The sequence below is a fragment of the Heterodontus francisci genome, chromosome 19 (assembly GCF_036365525.1).
Source record: "Heterodontus francisci isolate sHetFra1 chromosome 19, sHetFra1.hap1, whole genome shotgun sequence".
NCBI lineage: Eukaryota > Metazoa > Chordata > Chondrichthyes > Heterodontiformes > Heterodontidae > Heterodontus > Heterodontus francisci.
In genome coordinates, this window is record NC_090389.1 from 75,352,676 (window position 1) to 75,372,379 (window position 19,704).

At 45.3% G+C, this 19,704-nt stretch overlaps 1 protein-coding gene across 5 annotated transcripts in view; it reads left to right on the forward strand.

Moving 5' to 3' along the window:
• The window catches only part of LOC137380207 (copine-9-like), a 427,604-nt gene extending 409,017 nt beyond the window's left edge, over window positions 1-18,587 (forward strand). For 4 of the 5 annotated variants that reach the window (XM_068052008.1, XM_068052004.1, XM_068052006.1 and 1 more), the window contains 2 exons: window positions 13,254-13,327; window positions 16,530-18,587. In XM_068052008.1, the coding sequence (XP_067908109.1) occupies window positions 13,254-13,327; window positions 16,530-16,721 (266 nt within the window). In that variant the 3' untranslated portion in view covers window positions 16,722-18,587. Of the gene's footprint in view, window positions 1-13,253; window positions 13,328-14,027; window positions 14,059-16,529 lie in introns of those variants that run through there. The other variant, XM_068052005.1, reaches the window with a different exon arrangement.
• Window positions 18,588-19,704: the final 1,117 nt, after the last annotated feature.

The window sequence follows — 19,704 nt, forward strand, 5'->3', positions numbered from 1 at the left end:
TCTTGCTGTATTTCTACACAGACTGCATCAGTATCTGAGGAGTCGCAAATGGTGCTGAACATTGTGCAATCATCAGCGAACATCCCCACTTCTGACCTTATGATTGAAGGAAGGTCATTGATGAAGCAGCTGAAGATGGTTGGGCCTAGGACACTACCCTGAGGTACTCCTGCAGCGATGTCCTGGAGCTCAGATGATTGACCTCCAACAACCACAACCATCTTCCTTTGCGCTAGGTATGACTCCAGCCAGCGGCGGGTTTTCCCCCTGATTCCCATTGACCTCAGTTTTGCTCGGGCTCCTTGATGCCATACTCGGTCAAATGCTGCCTTAATGTCAAGGGCAGTCACTCTTACCTCACCTCTTGAGTTCAGCTCTTTTGTCCATGTTTGAACCAAGGCTGTATTGAGGTCAGGAGCTGAGCGGCCCTGGCGGAACCCAAACTGAGCATCACTGAGCAGGTTGTTGCTAAGCAAGTGCTGCTTGATGGCACTGTTGATGACACCTTCCATCACTTTACTGATGATTGAGAGGAGGCTAATGGGGCTAATAGTTGGCCGGGTTGGATTTGTCCTGCTTCTTGTGTACAGGACATACCTGGGCAATGTTCCACATTGCAGGGTAGATGCCAGTGTTGTAGCTGTACTGGAACAGCTTGGCTAGGGGCGCGGCAAGTTCTGGAGCACAGGTCTTCAGTACTATTGCCGGAATGTTGTCAGGCTCCATAGCCTTTGCAGTATCCAGTGCCTTCAGTCGTTTCTTGGTATCACGTGGAGTGAATCGAATTGGCAGAAGTTTGGCATCTGTGATGCTGGGGACTTCAAGAGGAGGCCGAGATGGATCATCAACTCGGCACTTCTGGCTGAAGATTGTTGCAAATGCTTCAGCCTTATCTTTCGCACTGATGTGCTGGGCTCCCCCATCATTGAGGATGGGCATATTTGTGGAGCCACCTCCTCCAGTTAGTTGTTTAATTGTCCACCACCATTCACAGCTGGATGTGGCAGGACTGCAGAGCTTAGATCTGATCCGCTGGTTATGGGATCGCTTAGCTCTGTCTATCGCATGCTGCTTACGCAGTTTGGCATGTAAGTAGTCCTGGGTTGTAGTTTCACCAGGTTGACACCTCATTTTGAGGTATGCCTGGTGCTGCTCCTGGCATGCCCTCCTGCACTCTTCATTGAACCAGGGTTGGTCTCCTGGCTTGATGGTAATGGTAGAGTGGGGGATATGCCGGGCCATGAGGTTACAGATTGTGGTTGAGTACAATTCTGCTGCTGCTGATGGCCCACAGCGCCTCATGGATGCCCAGTTTTGCATTGCTAGATCTGTTCGAAATCTATCCCATTCAGCACGGTGATAGTGCCATACAACATGATGGATGGTATCTTCAATGTGAAGGCAGGACTTCGTCTCCACAAGGACTGTGCGGTGGTCACTCCTACCAATAGTGTCATGGACAGACGCATCTGCGGCAGGCAAATTGGTGAGGACGAGGTCGAGTATGTTGTTCCCTCGTGTTGGTTCCCCCACCACCTGCCGCAGACCCAGTCTAGCAGATATGTCCTTTCGGACTCGGCCAGCTCGGTCAGTAGTGGTGCTACCGAGCCACTCATGGTGGACATTGAAGTCCCCCACCCAGAGTACATTTTGTGCCCTTGCCACCCTCAGTGCTTCCTCCAAGTGCTGTTCAACATGGAGGAGTACTGAGTCATCAGCTGAGGGAGGGTGGTAGGTGGTAATCAGTAGGAGGTTACCTTGTCCATATTTGACCTGATGCCATGAGACTTCATGAGGTCCGGAGTCAATGTTGCGGACTCCCAGGGCAACTCCCTCCCTACTGTATACCACTGTGCCACCACCTCTGCTGGGTCTGTCCTGCCGGTGGGACAGGATGTACCCGGGGATGGTGATGGCAGTGTCTGGGACATTGTCTGTAAGGTATGATTCCGTGAGTACGACTATGTCAGGCTGTTGCTTGACAAGTCTGTGGGACAGCTCTCCCAACTTTGGCACAAGCCCCCATATGTTTGTAAGGAGGACTTTGCAGGGTCGACAGGGCTGGGTTTGCTGTAGTCGTTTCCGGTGCTTAGGTCGATGCCGGGTGGTCCATCCAGTTTCATTCCTTTTTACAGACTTTGTAGCGGTTAGTTACAACTGAGTGGCTTGCTAGGCCATTTCAAAGGGCATGTAAGAGCCAACCACATTGCTGTGGGTCTGGAGTCACATGTCGGCCAGACCAGGTAAGGACAGCAGATTTCCTTCCCTGAAGGACATTAGTGAACCAGATGGGTTTTTACAACAATCAACAATGGTTTCATGGCCATCATTAGACCAGTTTTAATTCCAGATTTTTATGAAGTTCAAATTCCACCTTCTGCTGTGGTGGGATTCGAACCCATGTCCCCAGAGGAATACCCTGGGTCACTGGGTTACTAGTCCAGTGATAATACCACTACGCCACCACCTACCCTAATCATTTGTGAGGGGGAAAGTTACTGTACACTCAAATCATGGATGCTGAAACTTCGAACCTGACTGACCAACGAGCATCTGAACGACTCCATCAGGGCTGCCCTCTCCAGTAACAAGCTGAATTTCACAGGACTGATGGACAGCATGCAGTGTCAAGTATCATGTTGAAATAGAGATCAGTTTTCCTTCTAAAAAAACAGCAAAGAATGACTAAAAGATTGATAAGAAAGGTAAAATTAGAGTACAAGAGAAAGCAAGTTAGAAATATCAAGACAGATAGTAAGAGTTTCTGTAGATATTTTAAAAAGAAAAGAGTTAACAAAGTGAGCATTTGTCCTATGGAAAGGGAGTCTGGGGAATTAATAATGGATAAGAAGGAGATGGCAGATGAATTGAATCGATATTTTGCATCGGTCTTCACTATTGAGGGTACAAGTAACATCCCGGCATTAGCTGTAAGTGAGGAAATGGAAGAGAGGGAGGAACTCAAGAAAATTACAATCGCCAGGGAAGTGGTACTGAACAAATTGTTGGAGCTGCGGGCTGACAAGTTCCCAGGTTCTGATGGACTTCCTCCTAGGGTGTTAAAAGAAGTGGCTAGTGAGATAGTTGATGCGTTAGTTTTAATTTTTGAAAATCCCATAGATTCAGGGAAGGTTCCGTTAGATTGGAAAATAGCAAATGTAACTCCTTTATTCAAAAAGGAAGGGAGACAGAAAGCAGGAAAGTACAGGCCAGTTAGCTTCACATCTGTCTTGGGGAAAATGTTAGAAACTATTATTAAAGTCGTTAGAGCAGGACATTTAGAAAAAATCAAAGTAATCAGGCAGAGTCAACATGGTTTTGTGAAAGGGAAATCATGTTTAACCAATTTATTGGAGTTCTTTGAGGGAGTTACATGTGCTGTGGATAAAGGGGAACCAGTGCATGTACTGTACTTAGATTTCCAGACGGCTTTTGACAAGGTGCCACATCAAAGATTATTGCAGAACATAAAAGCTCATGGTATAGGGGGTAACATATTGGCATGGATAGAAGATTGGCTAGCTAACAGGAAACAGAGAGTAGGCATAAATGGGTAATTTTCTGTTTGGCAAGATGTAACGAGTGGTGTGCCACAGGGATCTGTGTTGGGGCCTCAACTTTTTACAATTTATATAAATGACTTAGATGAAGGAACGGAAGGTATGGTTGTTAAATTTGCTGATGACACAAAGATAGGTAGGAAAGTAACTTGTGAAGAGGACATAAGGGTGCTACAAAGGGATATAGATAGGTTAAGTGAGTGGGCAAAGACCTGGTAAATGGAACATAATGTGGGAAAGTGTGGAATTGTCCACTTTGGCAGGAAGAATAAAAAAGAAGCATATTATCTAGATGGTGAGAGATTGCAGAGCTCTGAGATGCAGAGGGATCTGGGTGTCCTAGTGCATGAATCGCAAAAGGTTAGTATGCAGGTACAGTACATAATTAGGAAAGCTAATAGAATGTTATTGTTTATCACGAGGGGAATTGAATACAAAAGTAAGGAGGTTATGCTTCAGCTATACAGGGCATTGGTGAGACCACATCTGGAGTACTGTGTACAGTACTGTTCTCCTTATTTAAGGAAGGATGTAAATGCGTTGGAGGCAGTACAGAGAAGGTTTACTAGACTAATACCTGTAATGGACGGGCTGGCTTACCAGGGAAGATTGGACAGGCTAGGCTTCTATCTGCTGGAATTTAGAAGAGTAAGAGGTGACTTGATTGAAACCTCCTGAGAGGTCTTGACAGGGTGGATGTGGAAAGGATGTTTCCCCTTGTGGGAGAATCTAGAACTAGGGGTCACTGTTTAAAAATAAGGGGTTACCCATTTAAGACAGAGCTGAGGAATTTTTTCTCTCAGAGGGTCGTGAGTCTTTGGAATTCTCTTCCTCAAAAGGCAGTGGAAGCAGTCTTTGAATATTTTTAGGGCAGAGGTTGATAGATTCTTGATAAGCAAGGGGGTGAAAGGTTATCGGGGGTAGGTGGAAATGTGGATTAATCAGTTCAGCCATGAACTTATTGAATGGCAGAGCAGGCTCGAAGGGTTGAGTCGCCTATTCCTGCTCCTAATTCGTATGTTCGCATGTATGTTCGTAAATTAAATATTTCATAATTTAATTCGCTACATTTTTAGTTTGCATTTATTTATACATATTTTTACAATATATGTTTAAGTGGCTCGTGATATTTTTCATTTAGCAGAAGTAGCTCTCACTAAAGAAAAGGTTGTTGATCCCTGCTCTAGACAATGACAACCAATGGGCTGCAGAAGACATTAAAGCTTGGCCTGAACTTGTTTGCAGCTGATATCTTTAGAATAGGAAGTTATTTTATTCCGCTTAGGGCATGCAAGAATACCAACAGTTAAGACAGTCCCACAAGAGACCCACAGCAGTCATGTTTATTTTAAAAGCAATCAAAGCAAACGCATGACCCAAAAAGGTTAATCCAGTGCCTTTTGTAATTTGAAGCGATATTAATTCCATTTGATAAGATCAAATAGTTTTCCCATGCTCCAGTTTACCTTTGCCATCCTATTGTTTGACTAGGATGATTGACTTTTCCTGCTCCATGGCTAAGGAATACTGCACCCAACAATGTGCTGTTCCCTATGGCTACTTTGGCTGAAAGCAGGGATTGAACCTTGGATTTTCCTGCCCTACTTGCAGCCAAGATGCGTCAGTCTTATCAAAATTTCCCTCTGTGCCTTTGAAAATATTTCTGTGGCCTATGAAACACTAATGGAATTAAAAGAAGTATGAAAACATTGGGCCTGCAGTGCTGTTTTCTAAATAATAAATAAATGCTTCTACTAATGATTGCATATTTTCACATTCAATGTAATATTACAGTACACCTCACTAAAATATTCAGTTATTCAAGTATGAAAGATCTAGAAGAGAGCAAAAATAAAAACATTAGTAGTTGACCGAAACATCTGAGACCATCTGAGTTTAATTCCTTTATGTGCCCGTGGGAATTTGTTTATATATTCATTTTTAAATAAGATAAAAATTGCAAATAAACATTTGTTTTTTTTCAATTGTAATCATTTTTAAATAGAAAGGTTCCATACTCTAATGCTTTTTTTTCTTATTAGAATTAAAGTAGGAAAAATGGTATTTAAAATGTTTAACATTAATGTATTTCATTTAGGTCTTGTAATGCCCGATGATGGTGACGTCATAAAGTTATACACAGCTCCCCTCTTGCCACCCTCCTAAATAATTTATACAAAATGTACTGAGATTTTACATTACATTGATTGCTTTCCTGTGTGTTGCTTGGGGTGAGTTAAGATCAAGTGTAGTCTTGAGGTGAAGCAGGGTTAGGAGGTGGTGGATTATTGTACCATGCTGTGACGATGTAACACAGTCTCCATTTTAAAGTCATATATTCTCTCCTCAAAGTTGCATAATAATTCAATTTATTACCTTTGGCTGAGTAGTAGCGCTCTCATTTCTGAAACAGAAGTCGTAGTTTGAAATCCCTGTCCAGAGGTTCAAACACGTGATCCAAGCAATGCTGCAGTAACAGAAGTGCCATCTATGGGAAGTGGCGTTAAACTGAGACTCCGTCTCCCCCCCTCAGCTGGACATAAAAGATTCCTGTGACACTATTTGAAGAAGAGCTGGGAGACGTCTCCTTGTGACCTGGCTTACATTTATCTCTCAACCAACATCATTAAAACATATCTGGTCATTTACTTCATTGGCGGCTGTACAGCGGGCTGAATATAGTGAGCCTGTTGTGGGTCTCGGCAGTGGACCTGGAAGTGGGCGCCGTTCCCGCGGCAGGGGCGGGATGCTAGATGCCGAATACAGTGTCGGATGACTCCAGAACAGGTGTTGGCGCCATATTTAAAACCCTGCCAACCCTGCTTGCATTGCTGCCTTGGAGTCATTTGCTGCTAGCTCTTCACAAAGACCAGTGTTGCAGTGACACTGGACCCCCACACCCCCAGAGGCGGACCCCGCAGGATGGCAGAGGCAAGGCCCAGGGCGGCCCTACGGTTTAGTGACGCCTCCCTCCAGATTCATCTCCAGGCTGCGAGGGAAAGGCGGGAAGTCCTCTTCCCTGCAATGGCAAGAAGAGGTCCTCCTGCCTGACCAAGCAAGCCTGGGAGGAGGTAGCTGAGGAGGTCAGCAGCTGTGGGGCCACCCCTACCTCCCACCTCTGGACATGGGTACAGGCGACTGTTCCACACCTTTTTAGTGATTGCAAGTGGCTAGGCAGGAGGACGTGGGACATGGGGAGGGAGGCACCACACCTGCACTGGCAGAGAGGGTTAGGCATCACCTCAACCTGACAGATGCATGGCTGCATCTCAGCCACAGGCCACCTTCTATCACAGTTCACCCCCATTAACTCCCCAGAGGGGCTGACAGTAACAGAACTATCATGTTGATCTCTCTGTGAAGTATGGCTATCTCCCTCTTTCCATTTGCAGGACAAGAGAACCCACAATAGTAGGTACACAGCCCGAACTGGCGGAGGCATCCTAGATCTTCAGCCTCTCTCCACAGCAGAGGAAGAAGCATTAGAATTGGGAGGGTCCCAGGGTATCTGTTCCATATCAGATGAAGAGACTGTAGCCTCTGCAGAAGAGAATGAGGATTAAAGCCTGGCTACCTGACCTGAACCTGACCAAACCCAACTACATGTGTCAGGTTTGGGTTGGGTCGGGTCTATGTTCTGGTCCAGCATTCGGGCTCGGTTTGGGTCGGGTTCGGGTTGGCTGTGGTCAGGTTTTGTTTTGTATTGTTTTCTTTTTAATCTACGTTTTGACGCAATTTTTATTCTGTACTAAGAACGTGTTTGATATTTTCGGGTCTGGTCGGGTCGAGCATGAAAAAAAATTGAAGGACTGGGGCCCAGTTGGGTTCGGGTTGGCTGTGGTCGGGTCGGGTTTTAATTTTATACCCGAGCCAGGCTTTAGTGAGGATTGTCTTCCATCGACATACAATACACTTCTGAAGATCCACATATGGTTGGCATGACGAGATCTGCACAGCCTAACCCACACATATTTGTGTTCTATCATGCAGGTCGGCATCCACAGGAGACTTAAACAGAAGGGGGACAGCCATCACCTCTGAGGAGGAACCGCAGACAGATGATGAACCATCCCATGACTCTCCTGCATCTTCCACCAGCGCAGATACTTTCACCTCAGTGGGTTTGCGTTCGGCGGTAGAATCAGGGTCACAACCTGGCAAGAGCACCACACGTGCACCCAAGCAGCTGGCTGAGGCTGAGACAGCCGAGGCCTCTGACAGTCGGAGGACTGTCAGGCCATGCTGAGACCCAGACTGATGACGAGCTTCTGGTGTCGACAGCACAGGGCATGCTGGAGTTGCAGAGAGAGGTAAGGCAACATCTGGCAGAGATGCCAGAGGCCATGCGTAGCCGCGAGCGGACAATGGAGGAATCCATCCATGCCATGAATGCTGCCATGTGACCGCCTGGCTTCCTCCATCAAGAAGTTTACGACCCTCCTGGAGAGCCAGATCCCACAAATGCACGAAGACCAGCACACCTTAACTTTGGTGATGAGCTCAACACAGCAGTGGGAAGGGTGAGAGAAGGACGAGGCAGCTGGAGTCTTCTCCAGCAACTCATTCTTCTCTGGTGAACAGTGGGGTTCAAGTGAGTCTTGAAAGGGAGGAAGAGAGGCTGACCTCCACAGCTGGGGGCTCCTCAATCCCTCCGCCGGTCAGCCCAACTCCAGCAGCCACGATGCCTGAGAAGAGACCTGCACCAATGCAGTCGGGGCCCTCCAGGCCTCAGGCAGCCAGAGGACGGCTGCTAAAGTTATCACAGGCCAAGGGGCAGCATGATCAGCAGCCTGCCTCCAGCCCAGCTGCTAGCACTGGGGTTACACCTCGTAGAATCATTCATAAATGTATAAAGAAAACCACATGGAAACACTTAGGGGTTAACGGGTGTTTGACATTTGACATGTACTGCATCATATAAAGTTCATTTGTTCAAGCCATTAACCTTCATTGTGTAAAAGTGATTATTCTATCATGCATTAATTGTGAGCTGCTGACTTCGCCCTTCTGCCTTAGTAGATGCAAATATAGGCACAGCCCTCATTTGAATAGGATCTCCATGGGCCATAGCTCATGGTTCAGCTGGGCACTAGGCACAGAACACAAATAGAAAGGAGGCGACAGACTGCATGCATTGAGGTGAGTCTTTTTGTCTTTACTCTGAGTGGCCATCAGGATGGCTGGAAGTGGGTATATATGGGATTGTCTCTTGCCTGCTTGGCCTATTGCTCAATGTGCCTGGCCTCTGGTGCAAGGGGTTCAACATCCAGTGCTGCTTGCTCATCCCCCTCCTCTGGGTCCTCCTCGTCGGTGGAGGAATGTCGTTCAATCATGGCATTGTCATGCAAAGTCTCCCGCCTCTGCAGTGCTAGATTGTGCAGAGCACAGCAGACCATCATGATACGCGAAACCCTTGCTGGGACATACTGCAGAGCTCCACCGGATCGATTTAGGCAATGGAATCTCATCTTCAGCAGCCCAATGGCCTGTTCAGTGGTCGCTCAATTGGAGACGTGGCAAGTGTTGTACCTCTCCTCTGCCACAGTGTCAGTAGCCAAGTCTTCAATAGGTAGACTTTGTCCCTGAGAATCCATCCCTGAAGGGGGGACCAAAAAAGCTGTGGCACCTGAGATTGACGAAGTATGTAGGCACTATGTCTGCTTTCCAGGAAGCGGCACACAGCTGCAGGAAATGCTTTCGGTAGTTGCAGATGAGCTGCACGTTGATTAAATGGAAGCCCTTCTTGTTGATGAAGGCGACTGGCTAATCCATTGGAGTCTTGATGGCCACGTGTATGCAGTCTATCACATCTTGCATCTGGGGCAATCCAGCGATGGCCTCAAATCTGATAGCCCTCTTGGCCTGACTGTCAGGGTTCGTCCAATGGTGCAAATAGACGCCCTCTTGAACAGGGCATTGGTCACCTCCTTGATGCGGCGTTGAGCTGCTGCCTGGGGGACCCCATACATATCCCCAGTGGATCCTTGGAATGATCCAGATGCATAAGAGTTTAGTGCCACTGTGATTTTCAGGACCACTGGCATATGTCGACCCCCACTCCCTCTCCCCCTCCCACTCCCTCTCCCCCTCCCCCCCACCCCAAATTTCATAAGTCGCAACTCGTCTGGCAGCAGGGCGCGTAAGTCAGTGACAGCCTCCCTGAAGAGTCGTATTCTTCACTGACAATGCCGCTCAGACATTTCGAAGTAGCTGTGTCGAGTCCATTACGCTCCCTGGCACAGGTAGGCCCTTCTTGCCATGGCCGGCTGCTACTGCTCTCGTCATGGAGCTTCACAGGCAGGTACAGTTGCCTCCTGGCCCTCTCTCCATTGAAGGTGCCACATCACGCCACTGGGGTCCAAAAATACAGGGTATATAAGACCCATGCGAGGTGATCATTGGGCCTCCAGAACATTGTCGATACAGAGACAACCCTGCCTTGGTAGCTGAGCCTTTGCAACTTCTCACGGCAGACTCCCTAATGGCCCTCATTGCCCACCCTTGATGAGAGCCGACCCGCCCATCGAGCAATATGGCAGCCAACCCTCTCACCCAACAATTTGGTCACCCGATACAGCAACCCAAACACAACCGCATCCCCCCGCCCCCACTTGAAGACCACCCGAGCCCTGCTCAGCCAGCACTCCCGCACGTGACCCTGACAACCGGCACCCCCCCGCCACCGCAGAGCAACTGAGACCACAACCCATGACCTCCCTTGCAGAACGCACAGCACTGTAGGCCGACAGTGGCCTCCCCTCCCCCCTCTTCCGCAATGCAGTACTGGTCATGGCTACCTACCCGTCGTGACACAGTGACCTCGCCTTGGCACCGCCTGCTTTCATTGACTGGGAATCTGAAGGCATGTGAGGGCCACCCATTGTCCGCTTAATCCCAATGCTCCCCCTTGAATCGCAATGAACTAGATGCTAATGTATTAAAAGTATAATTTAAATTGTATTCCCGTCACATCGGGATGGCAACGCCGCCTTGGTGCTTTCCTGCTGCTGACTAAATCTGATGGATTTCCGAGTGGACGCTTTCAAAGCGATTCTCTGCTCCCCCTCACCACATCTCCATTCCCTGTCCAAATGGCCAGACTAAATTCAGTCAGTGCACAAATGGACTGCCACATTTCCATGTATTACGACTGTAACTACACTTCAAAAGTACATAATTGGCTGTGAAGTGCTTTGGGATGTCCTCAGATCAATGCAAATGAAAATTGCGCAGATTCCATAATGATTAGTCTATCTGCAAAGCTGGTTATAAGCTTGGATGGCAAGATGAAAATCTTCAACTGGGCGTTCCTCTGCAGCAGAGGTTGAGGAGGTGGTAGATGGAGGTGCCAGCACTAGCAGGAGGGTAGAATTAGAGCATGACAAGTTTACATTGTAAACGTGGATATAGGAATTTATAGTGGTATGTACACTGATGTAAGTTTTTTTATAAGTTATGGATGATATCCCAGTTCATGTGAAAAGCAAAATAACATTAGCTGATAGCGTTTAAGCTGCAAATTCTGAAACTGAAAACAATTTTACACATTACTTTTTTTTAATTCATTCATGGGATGTGGGCGTCACTGGCTATGCCAGCATTTATTGCCCATCCCTAATTGCCCTTGAGAAGGTGGTGATGAGCTGCCTTCTTGAAACACTGCAATCCATGTGAGGTAGGTACACCCACAGTGCTGTTAGGAAGGGAGTTCCAGGATTTTGACCCAGCGACAGTGAAGGCACGGCAATATAGTTCCAAGTCAGGATGGTGTGTGACTTGGACGGGAACTTGCAGGTGGTGGTGTTCCCATACATCTGCTGCTCTTGTCCTTCGAGGTGGTAGAGGTCGTGGGTTTGGAAGGTGCTGTCTAAGGATCCTTAGTGCGATGCTGCAGTGCAACTTGTAGATGGTACACACTGCTGCCACTGTGCGTTGGTGGTGGAGGGAGTGAATGTTTGTGGATGGGGTGCCAATCAAGTGGGCTGCTTTGTTCTGGATGGTGTCAAGCTTCTTGAGTGTTGTTGGAGCTGCACCCATCCAGGCAAGTGGAGAGTATTCCATCACACTCCTGACTTGTGCCTTGTAGATGGTGGACAGGCTTTGGGGAGTCAGGAAGTGAGTTACTCGCCACAGGATCCCTAGCCTCTGACCTGCTCTTGTAGCCATGGTATTTATATGGCTACTCCAGTTCAGTTTCTGGTCAACGGTAACCCCCATGATGTTGATAGTGGGGGATTCAGTAATGGAAATGCCATTGAATGTCATGGGGAGATGGTTAGATTCTCTCTTGTTGGAGATGATCATTGCCTGGCACTTGTGTGGCACCAATGTTACTTGCCACTTATCAGCCCAAGCCTGGATATTGTCCAGGTCTTGCTGCATTTCTACACGGACTGCTTCAGTATTTGAGGAGTCGCGAATGGTGCTGAACATTGTGCAATCATCAGCGAACATCCCCACTTCTGACCTAATGATAGAAGGAAGGTCATTGATGAAGCAGCTGAAGATGGTTAGGCCTCGGACACTACCCTTAGGAACTCCTGCAGTGATGTCCTGAAGCTCAGATGTTTGACCTCCAACAACCACAGCCATCTTCCTTTGCGCTAGGTATGACTCCAACCAGCGGAGAGCTTTCCCCCTGATTCCCATTGACTCCAGTTTTCCTCGGGCTGCTTGATGCCATACTCGGTCAAATGCTGCCTTGATGTCAAGGGCAGTCACTCTCACCTCACCTCTTGAGTTCAGCTCTTTTGTCCATGTTTGAACCAAGTCTGTAATGAGGTCAGGAGCTGAGTGGCCCTGGCAGAACCCAAACTGAGCATCACAGAGCAGGTTATTGCTAAGCAAGTGCTGCTTGATGGCACCTTCCATCACTTTACTGATGATTGAGAGTAGACTGATGGGGCGGTAATTGGCCGGGTTGGACTTGTCCTGCTTTTTGTGTACAGGACAACCTGGGCAATTTTCCACATTGCAAGGTAGATGCCAGTGTTGTAGCTGTACTGGAACAGCTTGGCAAGGGGTGCGGCAAGTTCTGGATCACAGGTCTTCAGTACTATTGCCGGAATATTGTCAGAACCCATAGCCTTTGCAGTATCCAGTGCCTTCAGTCGTTTCTTGATATCATGCGGAGTGAATCGAATTGGCTGAAGTCTGGCATCTGTAATGCTGGGGACTTCAGCATTTTTAGCCAAATCAATTCCATAGATTCCCTTTGTCCACACTGGTACCCTTTTCAAAGAGAGTCAGAGCATTGTGAGAGACTAGGAAAGCAAATAGATAGTATTGATAGCTGCTAGTACATTGCAAGTTAGTATCTCTCCAGAGTTTCAGCTAACATCATGCACTGCAAAAATGGTACTTATGTTAAATTGAATCCTGACATTAAATTACTATCAGCATTCCTCTGACTGGCATTTGGTGATATTTTTACTTAATATGGAGTTTTTTGAATTTTTAATGAAAAATATATTTTTTATCGGCAATGTCATTGCAGCCAACTTATCATATGATGCTGTGCCCTTGGAAGGTAGCAGGTTTGTAATATGCAAACAAAAATGATATTGGGTCATTCTTGTTGATAAATTATACAATAAAAATCACTATAATCTACATTATGTATTCTTTTTTATGATGTGTATTTAGAACCTTTGAACAAAATCCTAATCCTTTTATTTTACCTGCTTTTTGCAGCTATGGAGGAACTGGATGGAGATGAAGTTCGAATCTCCTCTAGGGGACGTATTGCTGAACGTGACATTGTCCAGGTCAGTGGTAGGGAGACATTTTAGAGGCAATAGTCTGAGACAAAATTAATTGGCATTGGGAAAAGTATGGGCTAATAAATGAAAATCAGCACGGATTTATTAAAGGCCAAACAGTTTTGACTAACTTGATCAAATTCATTGATGAAGTGATGAAGAGTGTTGATGTGCAGTTGATGTGTATATTGACTTTCAAAAGGTTTTTTGCAAAGTAGCACATAATAGACTTGTTAGCAAAGTTAAAGCCAGTGGGATTAATGGGACAGTGGCAGCATGGATACAAAATTGGCTAGGAGATAGAAGAAGGTTGTTAATTCACACTGGATGGAATTGTACAGTGGGGTTCTCCAGGGGTTGGTATTAGGGCCACTGATCTTTTTGGTTTTTATTAATGATCTGAACTTAGCTATACAAAGTTTGCAGGTGATACAAAATTAGGAAATGTAGTAAACTATGAGGAAAATAGTAACAGACTTCAGGAGGACATAGACAGACTGGGAAAATGGCATTTAACACAAAAAAGTGTGAAGTGATACATTTTGGTAAGAAGATTGAAGAGAGGCAAAATTTACTAAATAGTACAATTTTAAAGAGCGTGTGCGAACAGAGCGACCAATATGTATGTACACAAGTCTTGGAAGGTGACAGGAGAAGTTCAGAAGGCTATTAATAAAGCATATGGAATCTTTGGCTTTATTAATAGAGGCTGTTATGACCGCTCAGGACAAAGCCCCAATCAAAATATATGATTCTGATCGTGGTGGGAGCAACGCACTGTCAGTTCAGTCCTGTCACTCCAAAGTTCGCATCATATATCTTTAAGCTTACCAAATCGAAGAAAGCAGCAACCGAATTGAAACAATCCAGTAACCCTTGAATGAGGCGAAATAAAACCAGGTATTTTTAGATATCAACAAATTAACGATTTATTGAAAAAAAACTAAAATCTTAAACACTACTTAGAAAAACCAATATCTAAAGACCATATAACTTCTTATTCAAAAAAACTAACTCCCGCATTCGCATACATATACTCAAACTAACAGTAGTTTGGTTTTTAATTAGCTACCCAAAAAAATAGAAAAAAATAGTCTTTGCAGATTATGCTTCCAATGAATGGTCCTCTGATGCAACACATTCAAAGTTCACTTGTAGTCTTCCAAGGTCTGATCAACCTGAAGATCTTCCCAGAGATAGGAGTTCAGCAGTTCAGTTCAGTAGTTGTAGTATTAAACTCTTTTTTTTCAGCGATGAACACAGTAGATCAATAATTTGTTATTTCTTTAAGAAATTAATCTGGTTTGAAGCTTTTTAGAATTTTTAGAGAAAAAACGACCCAGGGTCTAAATTGACTTAGAGAGAGAGCTCCTATTTCCTTCACTTGCTGGATCCGTCTCTCCACTGTATGTCTCTGCTAGCCAGTTTCAAAGCCAAAATGGATACATTGAAGCCCTGTTCTCCCTCTCTGTACGGTTGTTGCTGGGCAACCAGAATACACTTTGGCTTACAGTCTCTGGAGCTTGCTGCCTTAAAGAAGTACTGATCTTTTACAGCCTTAAAGGTGCACCACAATATTTCCCGAGGAGATAAAAAAAGGGATTGTGACAAGGCATAGAGTACAAAAGCTAGGAAAAGATGTACTAGAATGGTGCCAGGGATGAGGGACTTCAGTTCTGTGGAGAAACCGGAGAAGTTGGGGTCAAGTTTAAGAGGAAGTTTGATGGAAGCATTCAAAATTATGATAGAGTACATAAGGAGAAACTGTTTCCAGTGGCAGAAGAGTCACTAACCAGAGAACACTGATTTAAGGTGATTGGCAGAGGAATCAGAGAACAACAGGAAGAAACATTCTTTTTACACAGTGAGTTGTTATGATCTGGAATGCACTGCCCGAAAGAGAGGTGGAAGCAGATTCAGTAGTAACTTTCAAAAGAGAATTGGATAAATACTTGAAGGCAAAAATTGTACATGGCAATAGGGAAAGATCAGGGGTGTGGGATTAATTGGATAGCTCTAGCAAAGAGCCAACATGGGCTGATGGGCTGAATAGCCCTTCCCCCTGTGCTGTACCATACTTTAATTCAATGATAATAGGCCAGATTTTCTTCTGTTGGTGCCCACTGGCTCATTTGCCTACTGCAGCCCTGGCCAGAGATTGAGATCTTCTGGTTCCTACTTAGAGCCTGAAGAAATTTAGAAAATTGCCTGTCTTGTCTTCGACCTGCACTAGGGTTGCCAACACTCCAGGATTATCCTGGCCATTCCAGGAATTGAGGATTACTCTCCAGGACACTGCTGCAAGCATCCCAGGAGACAGTTCTCCCTGTGTCTGCGTGGGCCTTCGCCGGGTACTCCGGTTTCCTCCCACCACCAAAAGACTTGCAGGTTGATAGGTAAATTGGCCATTATAAATTGCCCCTAGTATAGGTAGGTGGTAGGAGAATATAGGGACAGGTGGGGATGTGGTAGGAATATGGGATTAGTGTAGGATTAGTATAAATGGGAGGTTGATGGTCGGCACAGACTCAGTGGGCCGAAGGGCCTGTTTCAGTGCTGTATCTCTAAATAAAAAAATAAATTAAAAAAGCATAGGGATATTTAATCTTCTTTGAATAGGTATAAAAATATTGAAGGAAGGGAAAAAAGGTTGTTTGACAGTGAAAAATTATCCAATTGGCTTTCCAATGGCACAGGAAGACAGTGATCTGTGCAAGTGGAGATGTTGAGTGACCAATGGTAGGAGTGTGGGGGTGGGGCAGTTGAAGGCAGGAGGTCACATGATGAAACCTGCAGGAAGACATGCAACCAAAGTTGGTAACCTCAACCTGCAGTCACCCTAACCCACACCATCCCCCCCGCCACCACCCACCACCACCTCCTCCCCCCCCCCCCCCCCCCCACCCCGTGCCCCCCTCGCCTTGTAAGGGTAAGCCACTGCGCCAAGATTCATCTAGAACTCTCTGCTGTGGCATCCTATGAGCATCCCCGGGGGAAGTGTGGGGCAAGAGGCCAGGGACACCCCCACTGCCTAAATATAAGGGCAACACCAAGTCTGCGCTTAGCACAGAGGCAAAGGGAATCAGAGAGAACGTGGAACTTAATAAAACAATGATAGCCTCTATATTCAAATGACCTTTAAGACTGTTTTTATTTAGTTATATAAATGGTACCATTCTTACCTGTATTGCCATGATCTCTCTTTCAGTTTGTCCCGTTCCGAGATTACGTTGATCGATCTGGAAACCAGGTTTTGAGTATGGCTCGACTTGCCAAGGATGTTTTAGCAGAAATCCCGGACCAGCTGCTCTCCTACATGAAGACAAGAGACATAAAGCCAAGGCCAGCACCTCCCTCTTACACATCTGCCTCACAACAATCATTTCACACGAGGATCTGAGGAAATTCACTCTCTCTTCGATCATTGTATTTATAGACTGCTTTTAATATAATTCCTACTGGAACATCTGTGTGCGTGTGTGTGAGCAAGAGAGACGGACAAGCATTGGACATGCTCTCGTTCCATTGTTGAGACATTGGCCATATTTATTCCAGCTGCTAATGTCATTATCGTGCTCATGGTTGGCTGAATGGATATAGTGGAAACTTGCTGGATGAGGTCCATCTATCACTTGAGTTTGTGGCTTCATAACAGCTACATCCTCTCCTATCCCCAAGTCAGAAAAAATATAACTCAATGCTTTACTCTGTCCTACTCTGAGCAGCCACAAATGATCATGCTCCCATCCCCCAAATGCTTGTAAATGAGCTTTCAACATTTACCCAGTGTTGTATTCATATTTAGTTTAATGCCAGTAGTAGAAATGACCATCATCGCTGAAACATCATAAAGCTGGGTTTTGTCATCAGTTTTTGAAGAAGAGACAATTCAAAATCTTCTTCTGTTGTCATGATAAGTTAGCCGTGATTTTGGACCTCATTGAGATCAAGGTGTTCTGGAAAGCAGGGAAACCCCACTGGGTGGCAATACCTAGTTCAGGTTTCCAAGCAGGTTAGTGCTATTGATTTCAAAACTTGTGGACCAAACTCTTCCTTGTCTTCTTGGAGGTAAACTTTGAAAGCACTAGCCCAGGTTTCAAACTCTAGGAGTTTAACATTGCCCCTCTTCATAGTAATGAAACATGAATACACACAGGTTGATGCAAATATCTCAAACTGTACACATCATATGAAAGTAATCATTGACAGCACCTTCATCCTCTTTCTCCCAGTCCACATGCAGCGGGGCTCCATCAGTGCTTTAGCTGTCTATACTCACCTTCTGTTGATATTGTTGAAGACTCTGATAATCTCACTGGGTTTCCACCCCCACTGCATGCCACCCCACCCCAACCCACATGTTATATTGTCATCCCCAACACAGAAAGGAGGCAAAGCACCCATATCCATGTCCCTCCATCTGTATAACCACTGGGTGATGCATAAGAATGATATGGGGTTGACTTGCCCCCTAGTTTATACCTCCCGTGGATTGTCAGGAAGAATCTCTCTTGCCGGTTGGAAAACTCAATGACCCCTCTCTGCTCCAAATTGAGAATTAGCCATGTGGGGATTCTTGAGTGTAACTCTGTGCCACACCAGTCAGTTCCACAACTTGATGGTCTGCCAGTGCTCTGTATAAACTTTGTAATGGTGATACCTTTTTTTATCTTAAATTTCCTCCTTTCCCAATCAGCCACACTGCAGCCCAAATCAAGAGGGCAGACAGCTGTCCTTCGCTTCTTGTGAAGATACCCCTGACACCTGGTTAACCCCTTCTGCTCTGATGGCTTCGATATTCGGATCTCATGAAATGCAAAGTCACAGCTTCACACTTGTAATCTTACTATGACATATATGTTGGAATGCCACTGTGCTATCTACCAATCATGTCTAACCCCATTATTTGTGCTTTCAAAGGTTCCTACAATAGGCTCTTTGAAATATGGCTTTTGGACATCCATGTAGATAGATGCTGTTAGGGTCCATTTCTACTTTAGAACTCTGATCCTGGGAGCATGCTGCTTTGTGAATGGTTGCATGTTCCCTGTGAACTTAATTCGTACGTTGCATCATGCTGCTACAGAGCATTATGGATTGTACCGTTTGAACCTTCAGTCTTATCCTGCTAATAAAACTGATGTAAATCAGATCACAAGGTGAAATGAAGGAAAGGGAGACCTGTGATTGACCTGGTAAAAATGGAGCATAAGCCAAGCCTGGTCATTCTGTGATGTAGCACATCAATACAATGCCAATTTAAAGGTCATGCCAAATAATATTTGTGTTTTTCATTATGAATCTATTAAAAAATGTAAAGGCAAGTGCAACATATTACAGTTAAATGTTTTCCTCCCCTCCTTTCTTGAAGGGTTACAAATCCACAGAAATCCATTCTTCATGTGTTACCCTGGACAGAGTGGGAGCAGGCTATTCCACCAAAGGGGCGCACAAGTCATACTCGGTCCTTCCCTCACCCATACACACATGCAACCTTTGGAATGGTTGACAACTGTATCAAAACAAAATTTCCAGCCTTTCTAAAGGCTAGAAGATCAACCTTCCCAATGCAGCCATTGACCCTTAGGTGTCCATATCTCTTCCATTTTTCACCAGGAGCACAAAGGTTCCCAGATTGCATACTACAATGTGACTCCTTACACTGTGTGCTGAATGTAGTAAAAGTGTTCCCTTGTCAGGTATTCATTATAGTGGGATTAACTGATGAAATGTTACTGAGGTGTCAGATTTTGTATGCAGTAGGAAACATTTTACAAGACTTATATTTGTCTCCTATTGTGTATTTATCAGCATTTATTGCTTTGCTTCTGATGAAATGTTGAATCGAGGAGCCATTTGCCTGCTCAGGCAGATGTAAAAGCCAGTGGAAGTATTTGAAGAGCAGGAGGCATTCCCATTGGACTAACCAATATTATGCTCCAACTTGTCCAACCAAAAATTATGTTTATGGAACATTGTTGCCTCAGAATAGCTGCCACATTTTACCGATATAGCAATAATCACCCACTCCCAAAGTAATTGATTGTGTGTAGCATTTTGAGATGTTTCAACAATTTTATAATGCAAAGTGTTTTTTTTTAAATGTGTGGTACATTTGCCAAACGTATAGTAGAGAACACATTCGTCAACCACAATGCTGTCACAGTAATACAACAATTCAGTACACGAGCACAAAGTAACAGCTTGTGTTGCCATAAAATATGCTGGCTGCAAATTTCCACTCCATAGCGCTAGTTGGTAGTTTTGTAGGTGCTATGAATGCCAGTTTAGTAGAAAAATGGCTTCCGCACTGATTCCACACACTTCTGACATGGCCCATGCCAAACAGAAAGTTGTTCAAGGGGATTGGTACAGCATTACGT